This window comes from Muscardinus avellanarius (assembly GCF_963383645.1).
Source record: "Muscardinus avellanarius genome assembly, chromosome: X".
Lineage (NCBI taxonomy): Eukaryota > Metazoa > Chordata > Mammalia > Rodentia > Gliridae > Muscardinus > Muscardinus avellanarius.
Genome location: NC_137792.1, coordinates 17,295,379 through 17,321,005, shown reverse-complemented (window position 1 = coordinate 17,321,005; position 25,627 = coordinate 17,295,379). Strand labels below are relative to the sequence as shown.

Genomic DNA, 25,627 nt, shown 5'->3' with positions numbered 1-25,627 from the left:
TATACACTTGCTTTTCCTCCATCCTTCCAAATATTTGGGTTTGGCTCTGTGATTTTGTGTCCCCGGAGCCTCATGCTAAGATCCATAACTAATAAAGCAAACTCATTTAGTGACAAGTGACAGGATATTCCAAAATAGAATCACCCCAATTTTGTAATGCTGGAGTTGTCATTGGTTTCCAGGTGTATTATCTAAACTATACAAGTCTTAAAAGTGTATCAATGGGAGGATATGATAAATTTATTCTAGACTAAAAAATTGCCTCACTCAGATGAATTTGGGGGTGATTCAGTTCCAGTTCATGAGTGACGGACACTCTACTGCATCTGCTTCCACTACTTTGGCTTGCTTTTGTTGGTCAGAACTTTCATGAGCATCTCCTTAGGTGCTGGGGAGCTAGGTGAGACAGCCTTAACCTCAAACCACATATTCTAACTACAATTACTGCTCTGTAGAAGTTTCGGAAGTCTTGTCATTTGAATAGTGCTTAGAGCTATTTCTGCCTTGGCAGCTGAACTTTCAATCAGATGCTTTTATAACAATATCAGCAACATCTGCAGTGTGGATAAAATAGGATCCTGCTTGTTAATAAGCTTTCTTCTATTTGATCTTAGCTTAAGAGACTGTAAGTCTCTTAGGGTGTGTGTGTGTGTGTGTGTGTGTGTGTGTGTGTGTGTGTGTGTGTGTATGAATTCTTTCTTATAACAACCCTTTTAAAGATTGAAGATATGCCATACCCATTACCCCCCTTTGTCCTTCTTTGTAATGCCTGTTTCTTATCCGTAAGAAAGGGAACAACTTTGAATTTGTTTCATTAACATAATCTCTTTGCTCTTGATAAGACCTAGGGTGAAAATACACCAAGTAGACTCTATCACACTGTTGTAATTTGGTCAACCACTCGGGTACTATCAATATCCACCATTTCTACACACTCAATTTCCTCCCGGTTTTCAGGATTTTTCTTCTCTTTCCTTTTTTTCTTTGAGGGTGGCAGGAAAGTCAGTATCACAGGTAAAATGGCAAAGCAGTGAAAGAAGGTGACAAATGCTATTAAAAACAAGCACCTGAACAGTGTACAGGTCAGATTTGAAGGCACAGCTGCAAGAGGAATCAGACCAACAATATAGCAGAGGTAACTCTGTAAAATAGCTACCCCATGAATTTCCAGGGCATTTTTAACCCATTTAGTTCTTGTGAAATCCTTGCCCAGAACAAATGTGGATAACAGTGGAGCACAATTGTCAATTGTATAGTTAATTCCGTAAATTAAGCATAGCACAGAAATGCAGTCCAGTTCTACTTTCCATAATGTCATGAAACCTATCACTCCAAACTCCACGGACACAACCGTGAGAGTGATCCAGACATTAATTAGAGAATCTGCCACCAGGAATGCCGAGAAGAATAGCAGGAACAAAGCACTGATGCAGGAGTTGTGCAGGGGGGCTCCCAGAGAGGAGGCATATCGATCCATATACACAAAGGATGGATTGAAGACGATGAACTTCACCTTGGAGGTGACCGAAAGTCTTCTCAGGGTCTCCAAAAGATCATAGAGTTCTTCTCTGTTGGTGTCCATAGTCTTGGCCACCAGAAACATTCTGGAGGCCACCACATCAACCTCATCATTGTACTTTTTAGAGAAGATGATGTCTTCTTGAAAATGTGAAAATTGGGGGGCTTTCAGGAAGGAATTCCTCAACATGTCTGTGAAATTTTTCTTAGGCAAGCCAGTGGAGACATTGAGTTTCCGAAGATAATTTAAATAGCTTTCAAACCAGGATATCCGCACAAACCCCTTGGTGTATTCTAGGACATCTTCTTGGACACTAGTGTTCCAGTATTCTATGGACTCATATATGTAAAACCCAATCACAGGACTGTAGTTACTAAAGTACTTTTGCTGGGCAGTAGTGTACTCAATGGTTTGTGTCGCAGTTGCTACGATGTTACTAAGGTCTGACCCTTCACTGACCTGCAGATAGCCCATTAAGGCAAAGGAAATATAAATAAGGTAAAAGAGAACTACAAAAGGCTTGACATAGGTGTTGGTTATCCAGTCACAGTAATAGCGTTTGAGGAAACATACCAATAGGTGACTCTCGTAAGTGTTCGCTTCCTCGCCTTCTGTTGTGTCCTCACTGAATCTGGCTGTCAGGAGAAACCTGTACCATGCTGGCTTCTCCTGCAATACCTCAGGCTTTGGGACTTTCCTACAGAAGATACTATGCTGGTAATTATTTTCTATGTAGCCAGTGAACACCAGGCTGGAACCATAAAACGAGAGTACATAGAGGTAGTTGAAGAGGATTGCAATACAGGAATTGCAGCAGAAAATCCTGGCTGCCTCAATGTTTGTGAAAGGGCTGGCCCCTATGCCAAAGGTGACCAGGTACATGGCAGTGGTGAGAGAAAAGGAGAGCATGGAGTCTGCGTAGACTGCTGCAGTTCGCTCTTTAACATGTTGGTCTTCTCTAGTTTTCCTCCAGGAGGATAACATTTCAAAAGTCCCATATAATCCATGACCTGAGGGGGCAGAAAAAACACCAGAGCAAACGTTTAAAAAACTAATCTCTTTTAAGAGAGGAACCAAGTTGTTCATGGGAACTACAACTAGCCCTAGTGATGACAGGATTGTAAATGCCAATGGTTTCTCTGATGGGAGAAAGACCTGTGTTTGGGGGAAAGTGTTAATCGATGCAGACGAATACTTGGAGAAGTAACAACTTTTTTTGGGTACTGAGGATTTTGTCCAGGGGCATTCTACCTCTGAGCTGTACCCCCAGCATTATTTTATTTTGAAACAGGGTCTTCCTAGGTTTCTGAGAGTCTTGCTAGATTGCTGATGCTGCCCTTGAACCTGCTATCCTCCTGTCTCTCTCTCTCTCCCAAGTACTGGGATTATAGGTGTACACTACCTTGCCCCATGAGGAGCAAAGATCTTAGTGTTTCCTCCTGACTTAAGAAAGCTAGATGGACTTTTGCCTATCAAAAGCTGAGTAGACTTGTGCCTATGTTTCTCCGGAATTCTATACATTAATAACTTAGAGTTGTTGGCATAGTTTGGCTGGTGGAATACTCCAGAGAAGATGTCTGGATGCTTTTCATTTTGCTCTTTATCCCACAGGTCTGGCTGAGGGTCAGCATATTAAGGAAGTGGAGGGAGGGTTCTGGATCAACTTCCTATTACTTCTTTCCACATTGTCCAAATGAAAGGCTGTCGTGAGAAAGAAGCACTGTATTTAGTTTGCATCTTGACAGGAAACTAAATCACAGCCTTTTTTTCCTTCCACAAATATCAGGGCAGGAAGCAATAAATCTGAGACACAGAGGAAAGCAAAATAAGTAGGAACAAGTTTGAGTAAAGAGGAAAGAGGGCAGAAAATACAAAAGGAACAGATTCACGTGAACTCTCCCTGATGTTGTTCAAAATTAAGAGTTCTATTTGAAGGTTTTTGACTTGCATTTTCTCTTCAGGGATTTGTTTGACTAATTTTGGTTGCTCATAGATGACACATCTAGCAGGTGGTGATTCTGATGGCTTCACCGCACTATTTGGTAGTGGCCTCTATGGGAGAGAGCTAGGTCAGTAACCTCTTTCCCTTAACTGCTTAGTGCTTCTCCTCCCTTCTTAGTATTCCAGCAATATTGGAATAGTGGAGGGATAGTAAATATCTGTCTTCTCATTCCATCCTCTCCCTGGGAGATCTAACCTGACTTCTGCTCCCTCTCTTGGTTGGAGCCTGGCACTTTCCTATTGTCCCTCCCTGGGTCTCCAGGCCACTGCAACACTGGAAGCCCCCCAAAAGTGACCAGTTGGGGCTTTCAAGAACTCCTGTCTTGGCACTAGGGATCAGCAGATCTAATTTTCTGCTTCCATGCCTTGGCATATTCAATCCCATTATTGAGGATAATAAAATCTTTACCCTGTGGTACAGCAATCTTGTTTTTAAAAAGAAATTTAAAATCTCTAGCCAAGCGTAATGTGAGTGAAGTGAGTCACTGTTATCTTGTGTCACCAAGCACATGTCTTCCCTTGTGTCCAGGTGGGTATTTTATATCCTTATTATGAAGTCCTGGCCTCAAACCTAGCTCATTTCATAGTAATGATATAGACCCATTTCCTCAGAGGGATATGACATTTATCTTAATTTACTAGGCATCATTTTTACAGCCACTTTTAGAGCACAGGTCAAGACTGTCAATTTCATAACTAGTACCATGGCCCCAATTAAGTTAGAGGCACCTAGACTCCCCAGACATGAAGTGAGAAGTGCCCTTGTTGATTGGCATCCTGTTGTTAATTATATCTTAGGTAGTTAACATCTAGTCTCAGGAGGGAAAACTATTAAATCTGGTTCCATTGCAGGATGGGCCAAGCAACCTTTGATTAAAAGTAAATCATACCTGGACAATGAAGGTAAATAGATTAATACCTCTGAGGCATCAGCACCCTGAGGAGATAATATTGATTGGTTTTTCTGCAGCCATGTTGATCAAGTAAACTTTGGAAGGCAAAACACACTTCAAGAAGTTGCTAAAGTGACAAACAAGTTTTTAATGGTCTTTTCTTGCTGGAAACAAAAGATGATTTAAAACAGGGGTTTAGTACTCATTATATATGATAATAAAATAAGGACACATATAGTATAATCACAATTAGTCATATAGTAGAATCTGAATTAAATCTGCTTTGCTGATTTTTCTAAAATCAGTGTGATGCTTTATAATCACATTACCTAACACATTATCTCTTGTTGTAAAATGCAGTAAGAATCCCTTTCTTACCTTACTTTTGAATATTATTAGAAGCTAATTGAGAAAAAAAAATCTGAATTAATTGGTCTATTAGGGGACAAGAGTGAGGCGCCAAGGGTCCAGAAAGAAAATACTCAAACTAAAAAATAGGTGTTAGTTTGTCTCTTGAGTTCTGTTGCTACATTTTAAATGCTTATCTTTCTTTTCTTTTTTGTTTTGTTTTGGTTTTGGTGGTGGGGATTGAACTTAGAGGCATTCTACCTCTGAGCTATACCCACAGCCCTATTTTATTTTGTATTTAGATCTTGCTAAGGGTCTTGCTAAGTTATTGAGCGTCTCACTAAGTTGCTGAGGCTGAGTGTGAACCTGTGATCCTCTTTTTTTTAGGGGAGCAGAAGACCACTTTTTCCTTGTTGCCTAATAAATTTTCTGACCAGTGTTTAATGAGCTCCAGGGTGTGACTAACTTCTCCCAGGTTATTACTGTATCTTTTTCTGAGAAATTCTTTTTTTAATTAAAATTTTTATTGGTTTATTGTATTCATACATCTTAATGGGATGCAAGATGGTGGAGACATACATGCCCACATCACCCGTTTATCCACTTCAGCCTCCCAAGTACTAGGATTATGTGAGTGCACTACTACACCCAGCCTGATCTTTTGTATTGAGTCCTGATTCTTTGCATATGTTTTTGATAATAGGGGTAGCTTCAAAGAGAATTGTAACTTTATTCTCAGGGGCTTTGGGAAACAATGCCTTTCTTTCATTCCTCTTTCTAGGTATGTGTGTCTGCAGAGCCCCACCCCCAGAGACCAAAGGAGGCTCTGAGAATCTGTTCTGTCTGATCACTCAGCATTTGCTGCTACTCATTGTTGGCTTTGACGCCAAAGACCCCCACTACTATTGTTGATAGTACAGAATTTTGTTTCTTAAGCCACATTTCTCTGGCAGATGCCTATACCCTAAGCCCCAAACTGTAGTTGTACAGTATCTTAGAAGAGCCCTTTGGATTTAGGGACAATTGCTGATGCCATACGGGGCCTCTTTTCTGTAGCTCAGTCAAGTGAGAGATGAATGCCAACAGAGCTGTGGTACCTCTCAGGGATTAACAGCCTGGAGTGCTTGACTGGCACCAGACCCTGCTCACAGCTGGGTATTATGCTGATGAGGTTGGTCTATTACTCTAAAGGAAAGCCAGACAGTGGGGACCCTGTTTCTTGGCATGGACTCAAGGAGAGACACATTCAGAGAAACCTAGGACAGGAGGAATGACCTCACCACTCCTTTTAATACCTGCTCTGCCCAGAATTAGAGCTGAATTCCCTTTGGTTTGGTCTTCAAAGGCATCTTTTTAAATGGAGACTCCTCTGGGAAGTGGTTTACTGAAGAAGTTTCTCTTTAGGTCTAAAAAATGGGTTAGAGAATGGGGATGGGGAAGGAATGAAGAGGACTTGGCAGGTAGGATTTTATAGAATAGCTTCTTCACAGTTTTTCCTCCAGGCAGCCCTGGCCTTACCTTTGACAGACACTTCAGAAACTAGGCAAATCAGTCAAGGAAAGGCCAAGAAGACAACTCTTAGTAGGTCCTTTTCTCTTGCACCTTCCCCTCTTAGAGGGTGGGTCCTTTCTTTAGCAACATTATCATATACAACCCTCTTAACTCTAGAGCTGAAATCTAGCAGGCAGTACTCTGAGGCCAAATCTTATAGATATAGGCAAGCATATTGCATGTGAACTGTGGATATGTTTCAGAAGTTTGACTATTGTTTACCCATGTGCTTTTCAAAGTAAAAGTTTTGCTGTTTGTTTTGCACTCTAGTTTAAAAGTTCTCTATGAAGTAGGAGCTCTATAAGCCTTTTTTTATTCTAAATCTTTCTAAGGGGCCTAGGTCAATGGCACAAAGGATCACTTGGGACATCTGTTCATATCTGTTTACAAGGACTCCCTGGTAGCTGAGTTCACAGGGGTAAGCATGGAGGAAGCTACCTAAACATGGAGTTCTAAACGGATTTTTACCTTGGTGACCAGAGACCCTAAGGTGGTAATGGAGGTCAGGGTTCACTATAAAAGGGGCAGGTCACAGCCTGACAACTGAAAGTAAAGACTGTATCAGAGTGAGGATATCAGAAACCCCTTAATCTTCCAAAACATTCCTTCTCTTATAGTCACAGTAGAAGGTCGAAGAGTTGCCAAAGAAAACTGTTACACAAAACACAAAACATACTTATTCTATCAAATTTTGAAGACAGAAGCTTTGAAAGCATTTATCTTTTAAAAGCACATTCAAGATATTTCTTTCTGTTTTCGCTAAATGGCATTTATGTATTGTTACATACATAGGAACACATGCATATCAGTATGTATCAATGCACTATGGATCCAAGTTCTAATTATTCATGAGTAATTGCTTTGAGACAATGTGGGCTTTTAGCCAGGCCCTGGGCTAAGAATAGTAGAGCTCTTCACTAGTGTTCAGACACAACTGGGATCAGAAGTGTGATTTTTTTTAAAGTGGAATTCATAGTTATATATTGATATATACATACAGCATAATTTGGGATGTAAATTTTTAAAAGAAACTCTATTTTATTAGCAAGAGACTTTGAAACTGCCACCTAGTAAAATCAAAAACCTAAGAATTTAAGCTAATAATTTTTCTCCTTTTCTCCCCCTGAATTGAACCCAGGGTCATTTTACCTCTGAGCTACACCCCTAGCCCTATTTTATTTCGAAGCAGGGTCTCACTAAGTTGTGGAAGGCTTTGCTAAGTTCCTGAGGCTGGCTATGAACATGTGATCCTCCTGTTTTAGCCTCCCAAGTGCTAGGATTACAGGCATGTACCACCACGCCTGGCTCCGAAGAGTTTGCATCTGTGTGCTCAGTTAACTTTCAGCCTTTGGTGCTAAGAGAAGAAGCAGCACAGAGGATAAATAACACTAACAGTGGAGGAAACTCAACAAACTAATCGTCTAGTCACTTAGGGTGGCTCTCAGGCATACTCACAGATTAAATCTCACTCTCACTCAGACTCTTTCTGGTATCTAGCCAAGGCCTTCAGGGTTGTTTATAATCCACTAAGGCAGGAATCCACTAGCAAATAGTTGAGAGTTAACCTAACTGTTCCCAGTAGATATGCTTCTGGAAAGTTGTTCATTAAATGAATCATGTTTCAAATTTATTTAATGGCTTCACTATCAGAGGCAGTTGGAGTGATTTGTTTTTGTTTGTTTTGTCTTTGAATAACCATAAGCAAATTAATATATCTGGGTTTGGTAAATACAATTTTTCTTCAGGCTTAGACTCTCCCACCTTCCCCAGTCCACATAGACACAGCGCAGAGGCTGACTGATGCCTTTGGATGCTCTGCATATTTCAGTCCTGTCCACACTAGAATTTCCTCAGCTTGAGTTGCTCAAAGTGAAGAATGGCTAAGATGAGGCGAAATGAGCTGGCTTGCTGATGGGTGGTGCTTCAGTTTCAGTCTGAAAACATGTACTATCACAGGACAGTAAAGCCATTTATAGCATGCCTCAGCAGTGCTAAATTTCATAAGTGAGAATGAAATGACTACATTCTTCTAAAAAATCTATAGATTATAATACAACAGCAAACTCTGTTTAAAACATTTTATTCTTAGACGAGTTTCACTAAGTAGCTCATGTTTATAAAATTCTTTTCTTTCAGTGACATTCACATAAATTAATGATTTTGTTTTTTGAGAAGAAATTTAAAGTGCATATATCTGGATTGAATAACATCTATTTTCAGGGAGAAGTTTATTAATTGAGTTACATTTATACTTTGCTAGTTATAAACATTTACTTTATAAGCTGAATTGTTTGGCTTGCTACAGCCTGTTTTGTCTCACAGTTAAGAGTAAGAGCAAAGGTGTATGCTGCTTAAGAAAAGACAGATGCTCACACTGGGGGAATATACACATCCTATTCTTTCTACTAAAGACTTGGTGTCACATTTTGATGATTCTAATGATAGCATTGGGTTTGAATCTTAGAAATGATTTTTCTTCATTAAATAGTTGCAAATAAAAGTCCAAGAAACAAGTTTGCTAATGGTTCTTCCTTGTTGAAAAATATTAACAATTGTATGTATATGCACTATGTAAAAAGCTATGGGTATAAACTGGCCCATTATATATGCTGTGGTCATTGTATAATAATTTTTCACATAAAAGACATATGTAATGTATAAATATATGTATCCTATTCAAGTATATTTTATATGTTTACATATGATGTTTGAATGTATGTCATATAATATATACAACGAAATATATAGTGTTTATATTTCAATATTCATATATTTAATATATTATAAATAAATTGTATACATACAATACTTAATGAGGTAATTACATGTCATATTATAATGTTACTGGTATGCTATATAATATTTATGCACATATATTACATACAAGATGAATAGTAGGCTGTTGTTATATTCCTGATGAGGCAGAGAAATATTAATGTTCTTATATTAATCAATGCAAGGAAGGGGCTAGAATCCCTTTCTTGGGTTTCATCTGTCTATATTTTGGTTCTTGGCTAGTGAAGATTAGATGAAATGTAGGATTTCCTTGACAATGACTATGAATCTGCTTGGGTTGTGAGCTCCTCTTGACCCATATTATCATGACTACCCAGCGGTGACTTTCTGAGATTCTGGTCAAATGTAGACTATAGGTGTTTTTCCTCAGTGTCTATTTTTATATCCTCAGTGTTCTGATATTGCCTACTGCTGCCTGACCTTCATAGGGCTTGCCACTCCCCCATTCCTTGGGAAAGACCCCATAGACAGATGACCCACAGGATACCAAGAAGGCCTGGGTCAAAACACCCTTGCATTTCTCTGCCTAATTGAAGATTGCCTTTCTGAACCTGTGCCCAATCCTGGTCTGATCTTTGTTTATGGTTAGGAATAGAACAATAAACCTTGTTTTGCCCTCTTTCTCCAAACCTATTTCTTTCCACCTTCTCCTTATCATAATATGGGTGGTATAGAATAAAAATTAAAGGGTGAAAACTAATCACAAAATTGGATTCCACAATCCTATAAATTAACCCCATACAACCATGAGTCATTACAAAAATATAGGAAACAAATTTCAAAAATATTGGATGGAATTATTCTATTATTTAAACTACATATACACAAGGGTGTTAACAACAAAACCCTTATAAACCAGTTTTTCTTTTAGAAACTACTGACCCTATTACTGATTCATATCTAAGCCAAGCATTTCCGTGATATGCTAATAATATTTCTATTGTCATGCAGATTGTCATATTGTTGTAAATAATGGATTAGGTTGTAGAATAGTGAAATTAATATCTTTGTAGTTTGAAAATGGTTGGATATTAATACTGTTTTTCCAGGTCAAAAATAGATGTAGGTAATTTCATATGATCCAAACTTTATTAATACTTGGCTGATTTTGCCCCCATGTTCCTCTTGACTTTAGAAATATATAAGAATACAAAAAGAAAAAAATCCTTACAGATTTGCTTAAGTTTAGAATAAAATTAATTGAGAATTCTAGTTTTCCAGTTGGAACTAAATTTCTTGCATAAGAACTTTTGTACTCTCCCTCCCTTTCATGCATTCCATATACTATGTCAGACTTCAGGTGGCATAGAAGAGAACAAATCCTTGGAGAATTGAACCTGATATGGTTTCTGCTAAAATATGGATAATTTCAGAATATATAGCTGAAAGAACTGAACTTCTCTGTTATTATTCTCTTCTTAGTACTCAATCCATACCCTTTCTCCTTTCACATCCTTGAGTCTGTGTAGACTGGTTGAATAATTCAGAAGGAAGAGGGTACCCTTGGCATCTGACTTCCTCAAAATTTCCAAACATTTGATATAGGGCTTGAAGAGTATTTTTCATCTCACCTCATCTCCAGGATTCTTGTATCTTGATAAAGGTGAAGAACTCTCCTAAATTAGATTACTACATAGAAACTAATGCCCAAGTTATGTTTCATCATGACTTCAATTCTCTCCTTTTAGTAACACAAAATATACATGAAGCAACAAACTTTCCATTATGCACAAGGGAGAAAACCTTTAGTCTCTGACATTCCATTCCTTTCCTGATTTGTATCTGATCATAAAGGCTATAGAAATATACTTTTAAGGAGAGCTTGCATATACAAACCCAATGTCAGTTTCTTAAATCATTCCCAACTGGAGAACAATGATATAAATCCTCATACTTAGAAAAATTCAAATGGCAATTCAAATACCTCACTAACTGAGGTAAGTTTGTAAAGAAGGTATATTATTTTATGCATGATAAGGGGTATAGACATCAATAAGCATTTATAATACTGTATACCTTTTAGGATTTTAGTTCTAAATAAACTGATCTGACTCATCTGGACAGAGGTTTTGGCAGAAGTGGTATTGACTAATATGCATGACACTGATTAAACAGATTCTAAATCATGGTATATTTATGCATATATCATTGCCAAAATGATTCAACTGTGTAGGATATATTCTTATTGCCAGAGGCATCATGTATCTTCTTGGCTGGGAACACACAATCATATTTCATTATAGTGAACTCTGAATTATCCAAATCCTGTTTTCTTCTGGAATTTTGTCAGGTGCTTGACACATGTGGTCTTAAAATTTTCCATTCTAAATCTGCCATTTTGGCATTTGGCTGAATCTAGCTTTATCTCACCAGTATCACACTGAGAATGTTTAGTTTGTTGAATTTTAAATCTACAATGTGTATTACTTATTGACAGCCAAGGAAATATCAGTATTTGAGACTTTTTAAAGATACTTTTCTTTCTAAATGAACATATATATGTTTATTTTATGTTGTGTTTATAGAACATATGAAATCAAGAAGTTTTGCTTAAATCAGCTTAGGTCAAACATAGCACATGAGCTGGGTGTGGTGGCACACACTTATAATCCCAGCGCTTGGAAGGCTGAGACAGGAGGATCACACAGGTTCGAAGCCAGCCTTAGCTACTTAGTGAGGCTCTCAGAAACTTAGTGAGACCCTGTTTTCCAAATAAAATAGGTCTAGAAGTATAGCCCAGAGGTAGAAAAGCCCCTGGGTTGTTCCACTCCCAGTACCACACACACATACAAAGTAAACACAGCACATGTTGCTGGGCATGGTGGCACACACCTGTCATCCCAGTAGCTGGGAGGCTGAGGAAGGAAAATTACAAGTGTGAGGGCAGCCATGGCAACTTAGTGAGACCCTATCTCAAAAGAAAAAAAGAATATAAAATAAAAAGGCTGGGGTGTAGCTCAGTGGTAGCATACTCCTGGGATTAACCCCTTAGTACCACAAATGCACACAAACATAACATATATTATGTTATATAAAGATAAATTTAAATACTGGATAGTTAATATACTTGTGCAAAACTCTTAGCACTGCATTTCTTCTTGGTTATTTGAAATATTTACTGGCATTTAGGACTAGTCATTCAAAGCACAACAAGACAAAATAACACAACTGAACACTGGCCTTGAATGCAACATTTGTGAACCTGCTCTTGTATCTATTTCATTTTAAAATCATAGTCTAAGATAAAGAATTTACCTGAGGAGGCCAGAAAGGCTACCATCCTAAATCCAGGCACCGTTCGTTTTATGAGCATATTAAGCACCCATTACATCTTGCAAAGTATTTACTGAAAATGGGCCTCAGCTACTGAAATGTGTAGCTTCCTTTCATGTTGTGACTAAGTAATTTGAGAACTCTTTGGGCTGAAAATGTACAGAAGGGTTGCACACTGGCTGTCAGCAGGGAAAACTGTCATCAAATCAATGCATGTAACATTCCTCACAAATTGCAAACAAGGGAGTATTGGGCACCTGCAGGGCTTATTCTCTTTCACTGCAAATGCCCGATTTTTCTGAATTGAACTCTGACGTAAAGTTCAGTGATACTCAATCTCTGTGGAGCTGTGGAACTACTTACTATTTCTGGACTCCTTTTTTAAAAAGACAGTCCCCTGCTAATGGCAGGATTACATCCCATCATCTCCTACATCCTCCCCTGAACCAGTACTATCAGATGGACAGAGCAACTGATACTATGGCTACTGTGGCTTTGTTTTGACCATTTTAACTGTCAGGGAATTCCTGACATTGGAAGCATACCATGACCATCACTTAAAAACCTTCTCCCAAGTTCATAGCAATAACAGAGAAAAGGAACCCTTCCTACGGGTCTCTCATATGTTGCATATTCTTTGTTGTGCCTACTTTTACTTACAAGATTTAAAACTTCTTCAAAAAATATAAGCATAACTTTCAAGAAGCATTAAATATTGTAATTTGTTTTATCCAATACAATTAATTTTAGGGAGTTTTGAATATTACCATTGTATTTTACTTAAAATTAATTCTAGAAACTCATATGTTGTGATTTTATTTTACTTAGTACAATTAATTTTTAAGAAGCTTTACATATATTACCATGCTTTGAGCTCATTGGTAACATCCTGCAGTGTTATAAAGTCAGCACCAATTTCCTTTTTCTAGCTTCAACAGCCTTTTCCCCATCACCTTTAGAACCTTACTATCTCCCTTCAGTTCCCCACCCTTTTCTTATTCCTGTTTAATCTTCTTCCTGCAAAATCAACAACAAAACACTATTTTAAAATTTAAAGCCCGAATCCTTCCATCCCCCCAACACTCTAGCATGTGACTAATCATGAGCAAAATATCTTAATTTAAACCTTGACTCAAGATTCCATGGAAGCTACTAATACTCAGTCCTACTCACTCTTTAAGGCATCTCCTTATATTCCAGAATTGACCCACCTAGTAGTTTTGGGTTATTTTAGTCATTTTTAATTTTTTAAAAAAATTTTGAAACAGGGTCTCACTGAGTTGCGAAGGGCCTCACTAAGTAGCTGAGGCTGGCCATGTACGTGATCTTCCTGTCTCTACCTCCCGAATGCTTGATTGCAAGTGTGCGCCACCACATCCGTCTTTGGGGTTACTTTAAAGAAGCAAGTTATGCTGCCTTCTTAACAGACTTGACTCAGGAGAAAGTACAGCAGCCTCCTTTGCTGTAGTGACAAGTAAACGGATCTAGCAAATTCTCAGACTGCTTAGTCTCTCCACAGTGCCCCACTTTCCACAAAAGCTACTGGTATAGGTTTATTTACTAGATCTCAATTCCCGCAGGCCACGGAGCAGAGAAGGCAGAATATAACTCTGTGGCTTTGCAGCCTCACCAGCCCTGTTTATCATTTAACCATAATGTAGCTGAGAGTTCCCGAGGAAATTCTCTTCTTTTCTACTCCAAAACAGGGCATAAGGTACATTAGTGAACTCAACATTGCATGGGCTGTTTCCCAGTCAACAAAAAATACCACTTCCTTTGTAATGTTAGTATCTGATTCCAAATGACATTTAATTTTGCTAAAAGAATTGATGAGAAGTTGCCATAAAATAAGGGGGAACTGCTTGAATCTTTGGTCCAAAGGAACTCTTGACAACAGGCTTGTTGGACATGTCATCCTTGATACTGAATGGACAGAGCAACTGATGTTATGACCTCTATGACATTGTTCTGACCATTATCTCTGACAGGCAATTCCTGAGGCTCCCTAAAATGAATCTGCTGGAAGCATACCATCACCATCACTTTAAAACATTATCCTGAGTTCATGGGGAGAATAGGAAAATGGATACCTTCTTATAGAAGTCTCACATGTTGCCTTCAAAGCTCTTACACATTTATTACATCCACCCTATCCATAAGCTGAAAAAACTGAAAGTAGCAGACACCAGACACTATCAGTGTCTAACCCATGTGCCCTCCCATTTTACCATTCTGAGCTTGCTGAAGGCTTCTTACTACATAGTCGCCTGGAGGATTTCTTTGGCTGCGGGAGTGTGCTTAGTCTTTCTGGGATAGGGGAGAAGCACTCAATGAATCACACACAGGATTTCTGGGTAAATATCCCAGCTTCCTCACCTCTCAGGAAGGACCTCTCTTGAGGTGTGCTCTTCCAATGATCTCTAGTAGGACAGAGCCACAGATGTTTAGAGCAGTAATTTGCTCATCAATCCAAACTGTCTGCCTTCCTGTCTCACTCCCATACTGGTGTATCCTGGACTCACCTTCCAAATAAGCTATTTGTATCTGGATACTTATCTCAGGGTTTCTTCTGAAAAAGCCCAACTGAAGACACTGGGACACAGAGAAGATTAATATGCTTAATATACATATCTAATTAATAAAAAACTAGGGCTAGAATTCAGGATTTCTGGCACATTTACCAGATTAGGTTGCTTCTTGCCGATGACCAGCACTTTATAGAACTGGTCCCAGGACTTCTGAGCAACATGAAGACACTATAAATGAAACAAAATTGTTAGATCGCTATTCTTGGCCATTTAGGGACTCAGTCATCACCATCAACAGAAGAAAACAGAAAGATAAAGGGCAATAATTACCTAGCATGACGAAAGGGACTCCCAGGAAGGTGGAATTGTATTTTCCACCAGTAAGATTGATGATCCCAGCTGCAGTGAGAGTGGCCAGGCTTATGGTTACCAACCCAAGCAGGCCCAGCCAGGGTTTGCTGCGGACGCAGTCCTGCATAGAGCAGCAGAGGATGGCCATGGTGACCACCAGGATCAGGCTGGTGACCAGGTAACGTTCTGACACACGACTGGTTTTCTGAAAATCTTCCCTCAGTGACGAGGATGTGTACGGGTACATTTTGACTTTACTGTTGGATTTCTGGAACAGTCTGACAGTGTCGCAGAAGCTGGACTCCCACCTCTCAGCCACCATGTCATTGAGACTGTTGATTGACTGCAGATAGTAGGTGAGCTGAATGGCCTCTGCGGATTTCACCCGATCCTTGCTGTGCACTGTGACGCCCCCAAGCTGGTGCCCATTGTACACGGCCCTCCCATCCTTTAAGTGAGTTATCGGGTACGTGATAGCAAAATTGGTCCGATTGGTGGCCCGAGCATTCTTCAGCTCTTCCAGGACATGTATTATGTCATCCACGATGCAAGTCTTATCATTATTCAGGATACATATGTGGGCAAATGTGTAATTAAAACCAGGCCTTGGAACCTGGATCTTGGTCACAGCAGCATGCAACTATGAAAGAAAAAATGACAGTTAGTGTCTATTGCCAAAAATTAGACATTAATAAATGACAGCTCTATGAGTTTAAGTATTTATCTTATGTTTCTTTTGAGAGGGGAGTTATTCACCTCATCTCTAAGCCAAAGAGTTCAAATGTAATATAACCTTTGATGAAAAAACACCCATTTAGCCAGTGGTTTTCAGTGTGGCCGTTGGACCAGCAGCATCAGCATAACCTAAGAGCTTGTCAGAAATGAAAATTCCTCGACCTTACCCCAAATTTAGTAAATCAGTATTTCTGGGGTAGAGCCTAGGAATTTGGGTTTCCATAAGTCCTCCAGGGAACTCTGATGCAGCTAAAGGCTGAGAAGTGCTACGTTAAAGCACCTGCATGATTTCTTACATGGTTTTTTTTTTGTTGTTGTTGTTTGTGACTCAATGGGTATATGATGTTTGGAAATCTTATATAGGCCCTCTGTTCAGTCTTACTCTTAAAAATGTGATGTAAAAAGTGAACTAAGGTGCAATTCTGAGTGCAGAGTTCCTTTGCAGGCCAGCCCCCTGCTGCCAATTTTCAGAGCAGCTAAATAATCTCTTTATCCAATTATTTTTTAAACAAAATTTTTATTTAATATAAATGGTATACATTTAAACAATATTTGGTGCCATCTCCCCCCACCCCCATTTTCCCTTCCCCCCTCCCACCAGTTATTTTATAGCATAAAAGACAAGAGGTTTTCCTTGAGAGTTCTTCCCTTTTGCATTTCTTGTCTGCATAGATGGGAAGGGAGCTGTAACAGCAAGTATCTGGCTGGGATACATGGAAATCATGCTAAAGGAGCACAATAGGATTTATTTTATGCACTCTGCCTCATGTCAAATTTACTGTGCCCAGATTCTATATGCCTGCTATCAAAGTCCATATGCTAGTACACATGCCAATTAAATTGCCCATACTACATGCCAGGCAGTGTTCTAAGTCCTTTAGGTGGATTAGATCACTAATTCTTACAGCAAACTATAAAGTAGGCACAAGTACTCGCCTCATCTTATGGACTAGGAAGTTGAGAACGAAGCCAAGTCACTTGCTCAAGGTCACAGACATGGAAAAAGCAGAGCCAGGCTACACCAGACAGTCTGGCTCCAGAATCTGTGCTCTTGGTCCTTCACCATACACCTGTAGGTTGGCAATACCAGCAGCTCAATGGGAGTTCTTGCCCGCAACTAATTCCAGAATTTGTGCTGTTACTGCTCTACACTTAAAACCCAGATGTGTTTGAGTTTAGATATATAAGGATTATGTATAATCTTCTAAGATGTGAAAATAAGGCAGTGGGTAGGGGGAGTAAGGGACTTAAACGAACTACTACCATCAACTTCAATACTCTCAACCACTCATTTACAGATGAGTAGGGAGCCATGCAGATGGGGTGGGAGGGCTGATCAATGGCTTTTGAAATGGCAACATGCTACTGTTTTCAGCTATAATAGCTACAGGGATCCCTAACTTAACAGTTTTTCCTAGCCAGATGGTTATCCTCATGGTGGCTTAGCCTTCTCTATAAAATGTGGTCAGTCTGCAGAGTGAAGTCAGTAGTAGACATGTAGTTGATTGTTAAGTAAACAAGAATATATAGGTCAGTGCCTAGCACTGAGTCGATTCTCCCATAAGTTTCCCCATTACTTGGATATATTTTCTATTTAAATTTGTTCTTTTTTGGGGGAAGATTTAAAGTTTATTAAAAAGGTAGAAATACAGAAAACAGAAATACAGCCCCATGCCAAAATGGCATGAGGGGGTGACTCGAAATGAATACACCAAAGGGCTTATTGGACCGGACTTTTTATACCCATGACCTCCATCTTGTTTGTGTGACCCTGACGTAGTGAACGTCCCTGTAAGGTACCTCCCCTAGCAAGGCGTGGTGAGGTGTTTCCTTCCATGAAGGGCAAGGTCAAACCCTGCCCCATTAAATTTGTTCTTAATGGATTATTTGTTAAAACATTTTTCTGAGCACGTTTCTGCGTGGGGGGATATTATGCTTTTTAAAAATAAAAATCTCTGAGGGGCACCAGCTGTCAAAATACTTTACTTACCACAGAGAATGAGGTGTTTATCCTAATTCTCTATGTCCCCTCCCCTACATCTCTTCCTGAATGTCAACTCTCAGGTTCAGAAAACAGTATTGTATTATGTTTGGCTGTGATATTTTGATTCTGTACACACACACACACACACACACACACACACACACACACACACACCTGGTCTCCCAGAAGACACCTACGAGATTATTTTCACAACTCTAACCATATGGTAAATTTCCGACAAAATGTTTTCCAGTAGCTTTGAAAGTGGTGTTGTTTTCATTTATTCTCCTTAGAATGTGGCTCACTAAATTTTGATTAAAAGAATTCCCAATTACAAAAATTTTCAAAATGTAAGAGTTTCTTTCATAAGAAGAAAGCATGAAGAATTTAAAGATTGGAGAGTTGTTTTTATTTTGCGGTACTGAGGATGGAACCCAGGAGCATTCTACTTCTGAGCTACACCCCCAGCCCTATTTTTTATTCTTTATTTTGAAACAGGGTCTCACTAAGTTGCAGAGAGCCTCGCTGAGTAGCTGAGGCTGTCCATAAACTGCTATCCTCCTCATGTCTCAGCCTCCCAAGTACTGGGATTACAAGTGTGCATCACCACACCTGGCTGGAAGAGTTTTGATAAGAGTTAAAAGAAAGACTCTTGGAAAAGATTCCGAACAGACTAGAAAAGGAGTGGTAGTGGAAACACGCATATGTGTAATATTTAGTGCATTTTTTGTTTCCATGAGCAGTGTAATAAATCTCCCTTAGAGTGATTACTAAATATGTCAAGAGAAAAAGATTGCCAAATAAGATGGTGTTAAGCCACAGGGCTAAACCCAATTATAGCAAGGGGATATTTTCCATTCATTCTCTAAGGCGACCATGCCCTGCTGAGTGGGGAGCTGTACACTATTTAGTGATCTGCCAACTCTGCAGATCTACTGCTATGACTCCGGGGGCTATACATGGAAGAAAGCGAACATCATGTTCACCACTATACTATCAGACAGTGGGGTGGGGTATCCTGGCAACTTAGAGCCTTACTGCTAGGAAATGCAGCTGCCTTGAGTTTCCAATGGACTGGTGAGTAGAACCTGTGTCATTAGTGATTCCTAGTGGCAGGGTGATGCAGAATGACAAAGCAGCTGGGGTAGAGAGGGTTGGTTGAGGCCACTCACCTGTAGGGGGAGTCTGTGGGATTCTACAGTGACATAAAAGGTGAGAGAGGATAGTAAGGCATGATAAGTAAGAGTTGAGACACCTTTTTATGATTTCTGAAACTACTCTGTTCTGATCTTTGGTTCTAATGACTTCTTATCAAATACACAATTCACTCTTGGACATCCACATAGCCATGGGCAGACACACTGCATATGCTCCCTGAACATATATCTTTACATCAGTTTTGAATGCCCTGAGATACTTTCCTAAAGAAGCTCTGGTCAGGACAGCAGAGACATTAGTAGACATTCTGAATTGTGGCACCAGATATAGTCACAGAGGGAAAAGGAAAGCAAAGATTGAAACTATGCTTCAGCTTATGCACAAAATGTACAACCACAATCTATACAATTTTATTATTAAATCTAGTTAGAGACTCTCAGAAAAGGAAGAGAAAATGATGTAAAGCAATAGTTCTGGCCCTTAACATAGTCTGAATCTGTCATGTGAATCAACATATCACCTATGTTTGAATTACTATGCATATTTTCTAGATTATTTGCTCAACACGCACTCAATAGCACTCGTCAAGAGCCAGGTATGGTGGTGTACACTTGTAACCCCAATACTTGGGAGGCCAAGACAGGAGGATAGCAGGTTCGCAGGTTCATGGCCAGCCTCGGCTACTTAGTGAGGCCCTCTGGAACTTAGTGAGACCCTATTTCCACAATAAAGAATAAAAAATAGGACTGGGGGTATAGCTTGGAGGCAGAATGCCGTCAATTCTCAGTCCTGCCCCCTCAAAAAAAAAAAAGCACTCATCAAATCTACTGTGTTGTCAACAATAGGATAAATTTTCTGAATTTAAAGTGCTTGCACTCATGTATGGAAAACCACATGATGAGGCACACTGTCTCAAATAGCAGGACAATTTTAACAGCAAACAACACTAAGCACTTTGTACTAGTATAGCCCAATCCCATGTCAATTCTGATTATGATATTTGTTATTGTAGTAGTAGTTGTTATTATATTTAGTGCCAAAGAGGCCAGAACTGAATGATAAATTGAGACATGTTCTAAGGCTCTGAACATACCATTTAAATTGTCAGTTTCTTTGTCCTAATCTCTCTGCAAGTTAAGAATTACAACAGTAACAGCAACAAGTCTACTAACTACTTTCTATATAGTTTTTAAAATTTATTCAATTCAAAGATTCTATGGAAATGGTTAAATTATCATTCCCATTTTTACAGTTGAAGCAACTGAGACCTAACAGATTTCAATAACTCACCTAAGATGACTCAGTAAATAAAGAGAAAATTCAGGTTTCTAAATCAAGCCTCATTCCACAACAGAATAATTAACCCTAGACTAACACAAATTCAGCACTAATGATGGATGAGAGGTTAGGGAAGAATAAAAAATTATCAGGCCACCTGGTTAAGATACCTGGTAGTGAAAATGACTGAGCTGTGTTTACTGGCTTTTCTTATGCTTCCTCTAGTCTCTGGAGTTATCAAATAAAACTTCTCAGACAGATTTGCTAAGTAAAAAGGCCATGGGGCACAATGAAATCCAGTAATAAGTTTTGGCTTCCAATATGGCTTCTGCTGTTTACCTTAGGTATGGTGGTGACCCTAGGAATGTCATTCTACTTTTTTAGGTCAGAGACTTCAAATGGCAGATTTATCAGTAGAAATGGGGGTTGGTCTAGGTAACTTTTTATGTTTCAACACTACAAAATTCTAAGATGAGTGACATAGAAATTATCCAATTTGGGATAAAAGTTTATTTCATAAATATCAATTTGAAGCCTGGTGTGGTAGCGTGCTCCTGTAATCCTAGTACTTGGAAGGCTGAGACAGGAGGACCATAGGTTCGAAGCCAGCCTCAGCAACTTAACAAGGTCCCTCAACAACTCAGAGAGACCCTGTTTCAAAATAAAATAAAATAGGGCTGGGGGTGTAGCTTAGAGGTAGAATGCTTCCAGGTTCAACCTCTAGTACCTAAATCAATCAGTTAATAAATATCAATTTGATGCTTATTATAGCTGCCTGAGGTATGCTTTTCTGACACACTGAAGTTCTTTTTAGGGCAATGACAGATTTGTTAGTAGATGAAATCCAGAAAGAAAACAGGGTAAAGAACATAGGTTTGCTTAAAAAATAAGATTCCTTTCTCTGAGTGATTTCCCTTTCTGGGGAGTCACTGGCTCTTCTAATCCCCTTCTGCCAGAGCCTGGGACAAAGCCAGTATGGGCTGCCGGTCACGACAGGCCAGAGTCTAATTTCCTCTCTGCCTCTCCTTGGCACACTCAGATCTTCCTCAGAAGACAGCAGGGACACCTTGCAGAGGAGAGTACAGAAGGGATCTGGGAGGAAGGAAGTATCTGGTCCTGCGTGGTGATTAACATAGGAAAAATACCTGTGAGGTTAGAAGATTGAATACGATATATTTCAGCTCTCTTTTGTTTCTTGTTAAAAAGGGAAGAATGGAGGCAGAAAAGCTTTTCTGCCCATCCAGAGCAATTACCATTCTCTGGGAATGGAACCAAACACCCCAGCAAGCTCAATTGTGAGGGAAGACATGGAGACATCTTAGGTTCCCTAGGTCCCCAGCAGGATGGAGCTCTGTCACCCCCAGTGGGAGTTAGACTGAATACACCCTGCTTTATCAGCTGCCTTCCTTTCCTTTTCTCAAGTTCCTATCCCACCTTCTGCTACTACTCCCAAATAAACTGCATACATTTAAAAATGTGTAAAGAAAAATTATTGGTTTGCCTTCCTAACCTATATCATTTGCCCCCAAATATTACCTTCCAAGCAAGAGGTACAAAACCAAAATTACTTAAAACTGCTTTCAAGGAATATGTTTTTCACCCCTAAATCAAAAAATTTTTTTTTCACGTAAGTCCTTCAGATTCCAAGTCTTGATCTGGGTCTATATTCTACAACTATAAATGGGGTGGGTGCTAACTGGCAAGGCATCCTCACTCAGGACAGAAGAAAACACCTTGAAGTGGATGGATTTGGTCTCTGCAGTTCATAAATTACGCTAGCTCCCTTGGTGTTATGTTCTGTCTTTGCATGATCTCACTCTCACCCACTCTCTTTCCTCTTCTTTTAATAGAAATGCATTACATCAGAACACCAGAAGTCGCAAGTTGGGGATTGTTACCGTGATTCATTTGTAGTGCAGCCAAAAGCAAGTTAGTCATCCCTTAATAAGTGAACAGAAATAATCATTCTGCCTTTGAAACATTACATTTTCAGAGGACACTAAATTTTAGGTATGGATGAAGCCAAACAAGTGACTATCTAGCCACACTCTTCCTTTGCATATGTGTGCCTGGTATCAGGCATGCCAAACCATTACCTCTGTCAATACTGCAATGCCAATAGAGGTCTGGGATAATGGAACACTTCTGTTTTGCTCCTGACTTTACAGGAGAGTGTTGATGCTAAAAAAGCAGCCAAGGCAGCCCCACTTTGTAATTCCCCAAACAAGCTGAGTTTGTCTTTACAGCCTTGGCTGACAAAACAAACAAACAACAACAACAACAATAACAACAACAACAACAAAAGCAGTTTTGGATTCAAAGATGGGATTTTAGAAACCTAAAATAGTAATGGTAAAGGAAAAAAACCATTGGAATATCTCATTACAACTTTTGCCTGATTGCACATTGGTCTGAGTGCGAAAAACAATGGAGTGAACTGTAGTTCTGATTTTTTTTAAATTTCCATATTTCAGGAGAAACCTTATAACTTGGTCAATAAAAAATCCTTGATATCATGAAGATGCCTGAAAATCTGTAAAGTTAAAATTTCCAATTAGAGTGCCTATTTTTAAATTCTCTATGTCCTCACTGGACTTTCATGGTCAAGCTTCAACTCTAGTCCAGCAAGTTTGTGGGTGACGAGTCTTGCCGAATAGCTTGAAGAGGACCAGATGCTCACAGAAATGGGAGAATGTTAAAGCTGACTGGCCAGATAGCAAAGGAGCCAAATGCACAGGGGGAACAGGCAACAGCTGTTTTAAGATTTGGTCAGGAAACCATAAACAACCATACAAGGGACAGAAAAAGCCGGATGCCAAGGACATTCAGGTCTAGAGAATGACTGTGGACCTGTGTAGGAAAAGTACCGCATCAGGACTCAGAAGGCTGTTCAATTTTAGTTCTGGTTCTAGGTTTTGCTGGCTACATAACTTAGAGATGAACAAAAAGTGAACCTGTGAAACAAAGCCTGCCATTTTCCTACTCTTAAACTCCCAGTAGTTCCCTATCATACTCAGAGCAAAATCCCAAGTGCTGATTGTAGCCAACCATATGGGGCCCTGTCCTTTCTGGCCTCTCCAAATGCATTTCTCCCATTGCACTGCTCATCTTGCTCTTAATTCTACCTGGAACATGCATCCTCCAGAACCTACACAACTTGTGTCCTCACTCACTTCTTTCACTTCCCTGCTTAGCAAATATCTTCCCTGATGCCACCCCCAATTAAAACAAATAACACAGCATCCCTTAGCCATCACCATCATTTCTTCTTGCTTTAATTTTTTTCATAGAAACAACCATGATATTAATTAATATTATATGTCTTTGTTTCTTTATTCTACTGGCCACTCCCCACTGGAATATGAGTCCTGCCATGTTGAAATGTGTGTCTGTTTGGCCCATCTCTGTATCTCCTTTATCCAGAATAGCACCTGGTACACACACTGCGTAGTTGTGGATTAAACATGGAGTTAATAATCCTGGATTCGTTGATCTTTTCCAACTTGATAGCATCTTGTCCTTTTATGCAAAGGATATAGGTTATTAGATAAGGAGGGCACAACTTCAAACCCTCTTCTGATAGTACCAGCTGTGACAGTATAGCAGACACAACTGAGCCCTGCCCACACATATCCTCTCATTCTTACTACTTCAGCCTTACTTTCGGCCTGATGTGGAATAGTAGGGCATTAGTATATTATATTATATTAGAATATTATCTCAATCCCAAGCAACCTGGACCTATGACTAAACAGTTTGTGTATAAATAGCTCAGCTCTCATGCCCCCTACCAGGCACATGGGATAACCGTATAACATGTGTACCCTCATTGTTTCCCAGAGTTACCCAGGAGGGTTAGGCTCCAGTTGCCCACAGGGTTGTTGTAAAGAATTGTTTCATTTACCTGTCTTACATGGCCATTTCCTTCCCAGTACTTCCTGGGATTGTCTTAGATATACTATTTGCATGTGCTCCTTAACTCCAGATAAGTTTCTAGGGTAACTTGAACTAAGAAAATGACTTTAGGCATTTTATTCAGTTTTATTATCTGTAGAATGAAGATAATCCTTACTCCAAATGGTCATTATGATACCATGTAAAGGTGTCTGGCCTGGCATTTAGTATTAGATAAAGCCATATGAAATTGCCCTTTCTATAAGTTCAAAAGTGATTCAGTAGTGGCAATTATATGGTTCACCTAACTGACCATTCAGTGAGTGTTTGTTCTTATCCTCTCTTAGCCCATCTTCCTCTCCAAGAGTCTCATTAGAATCAGAACTTTCATATGGATTGTATCAGACAATTTTGTTTGATAGTGCCAGGGCAGGGTTTTAGGAAAAAGACAATAGTTCTGGGATAGAAAAAATATTACATATCCAGTCCACATATTCCCTTTTCCATAAGCAAAATCAGGTCTATATATATTGTGGTCAGAAGCTCCTGCATAAAATTGGAATTCACACTTTTAGTAGTTGTAGTGTATGAAAAAACACCCTGTAACCCATATTTATGAAACATTTGAAATGGTCACTAATTAATAACAATGTAAAATCTGAAAATTTATGAATAAATGTCATAAATTCACTGGCAGCTTTTCTTTGAAAGGATTTGCTAAGTTTCTAATGGGCTCAAAGCTTGAGAACAATTAAAATTATGGCTGATGAAAGAAGTAACAAGAAAAAAGTTTCCCCTAATGGTATGGTAACCACTCTCCAGAATGATGGACCATGAGCCTTACAAGAATGCTTTTTGCAATTTATAAAAGAATGTATTACCTAGTAGAATATTTTTTTTGGGAAATAATGTTTCTCCATTCTCAAGGTTCTCATAGAAAGCCAGTGCCCTAAAAAATCACACGAGTGTCTCAGCTGCTGTTTTCCTTTTCTTGATCTGAAAAGAGGTCTGACAGAGCAAGCTGTCAAGACTCTGATCATTACTGTGATGCAGTTTGCTAAGACCTTGACCCTTTTGAGAGGTGCTAATGGTGGTGGTATGGTTTGGCTTAGTGGAGACAGATTGTCTAGGCTCAAATGCCAGGTTTGGCATTAGTAGATGTGTGCCTCAGTTTCTGCATCTTAAATATTGGTACCATAATAGTAGCTATCTTATTAAGATCATTGGAGGATAAATAAGAAATTGAATGCAAGCTGCTCAGTATAGTCTCTGTCACACAACTGGTGTCCAGTAATATTTGATAGTAAAACAAATAGAA

At 39.3% G+C, this 25,627-nt stretch overlaps 1 protein-coding gene across 1 annotated transcript in view; it reads right to left on the bottom strand.

The window, feature by feature from the left end:
* Positions 1–874: 874 nt before the first annotated feature.
* The window catches only part of PTCHD1 (patched domain containing 1), a gene marked incomplete at both ends in the record, with an annotated part of 54,172 nt that continues 29,419 nt past the window's right edge, over positions 875–25,627 (bottom strand). Inside the window, 2 exons of the mRNA XM_080719297.1 lie at positions 875–2,529; positions 15,240–15,900. Coding sequence (XP_080575423.1) covers positions 875–2,529; positions 15,240–15,900 — 2,316 coding nt within the window. The remainder of the gene's footprint in view (positions 2,530–15,239; positions 15,901–25,627) is intronic.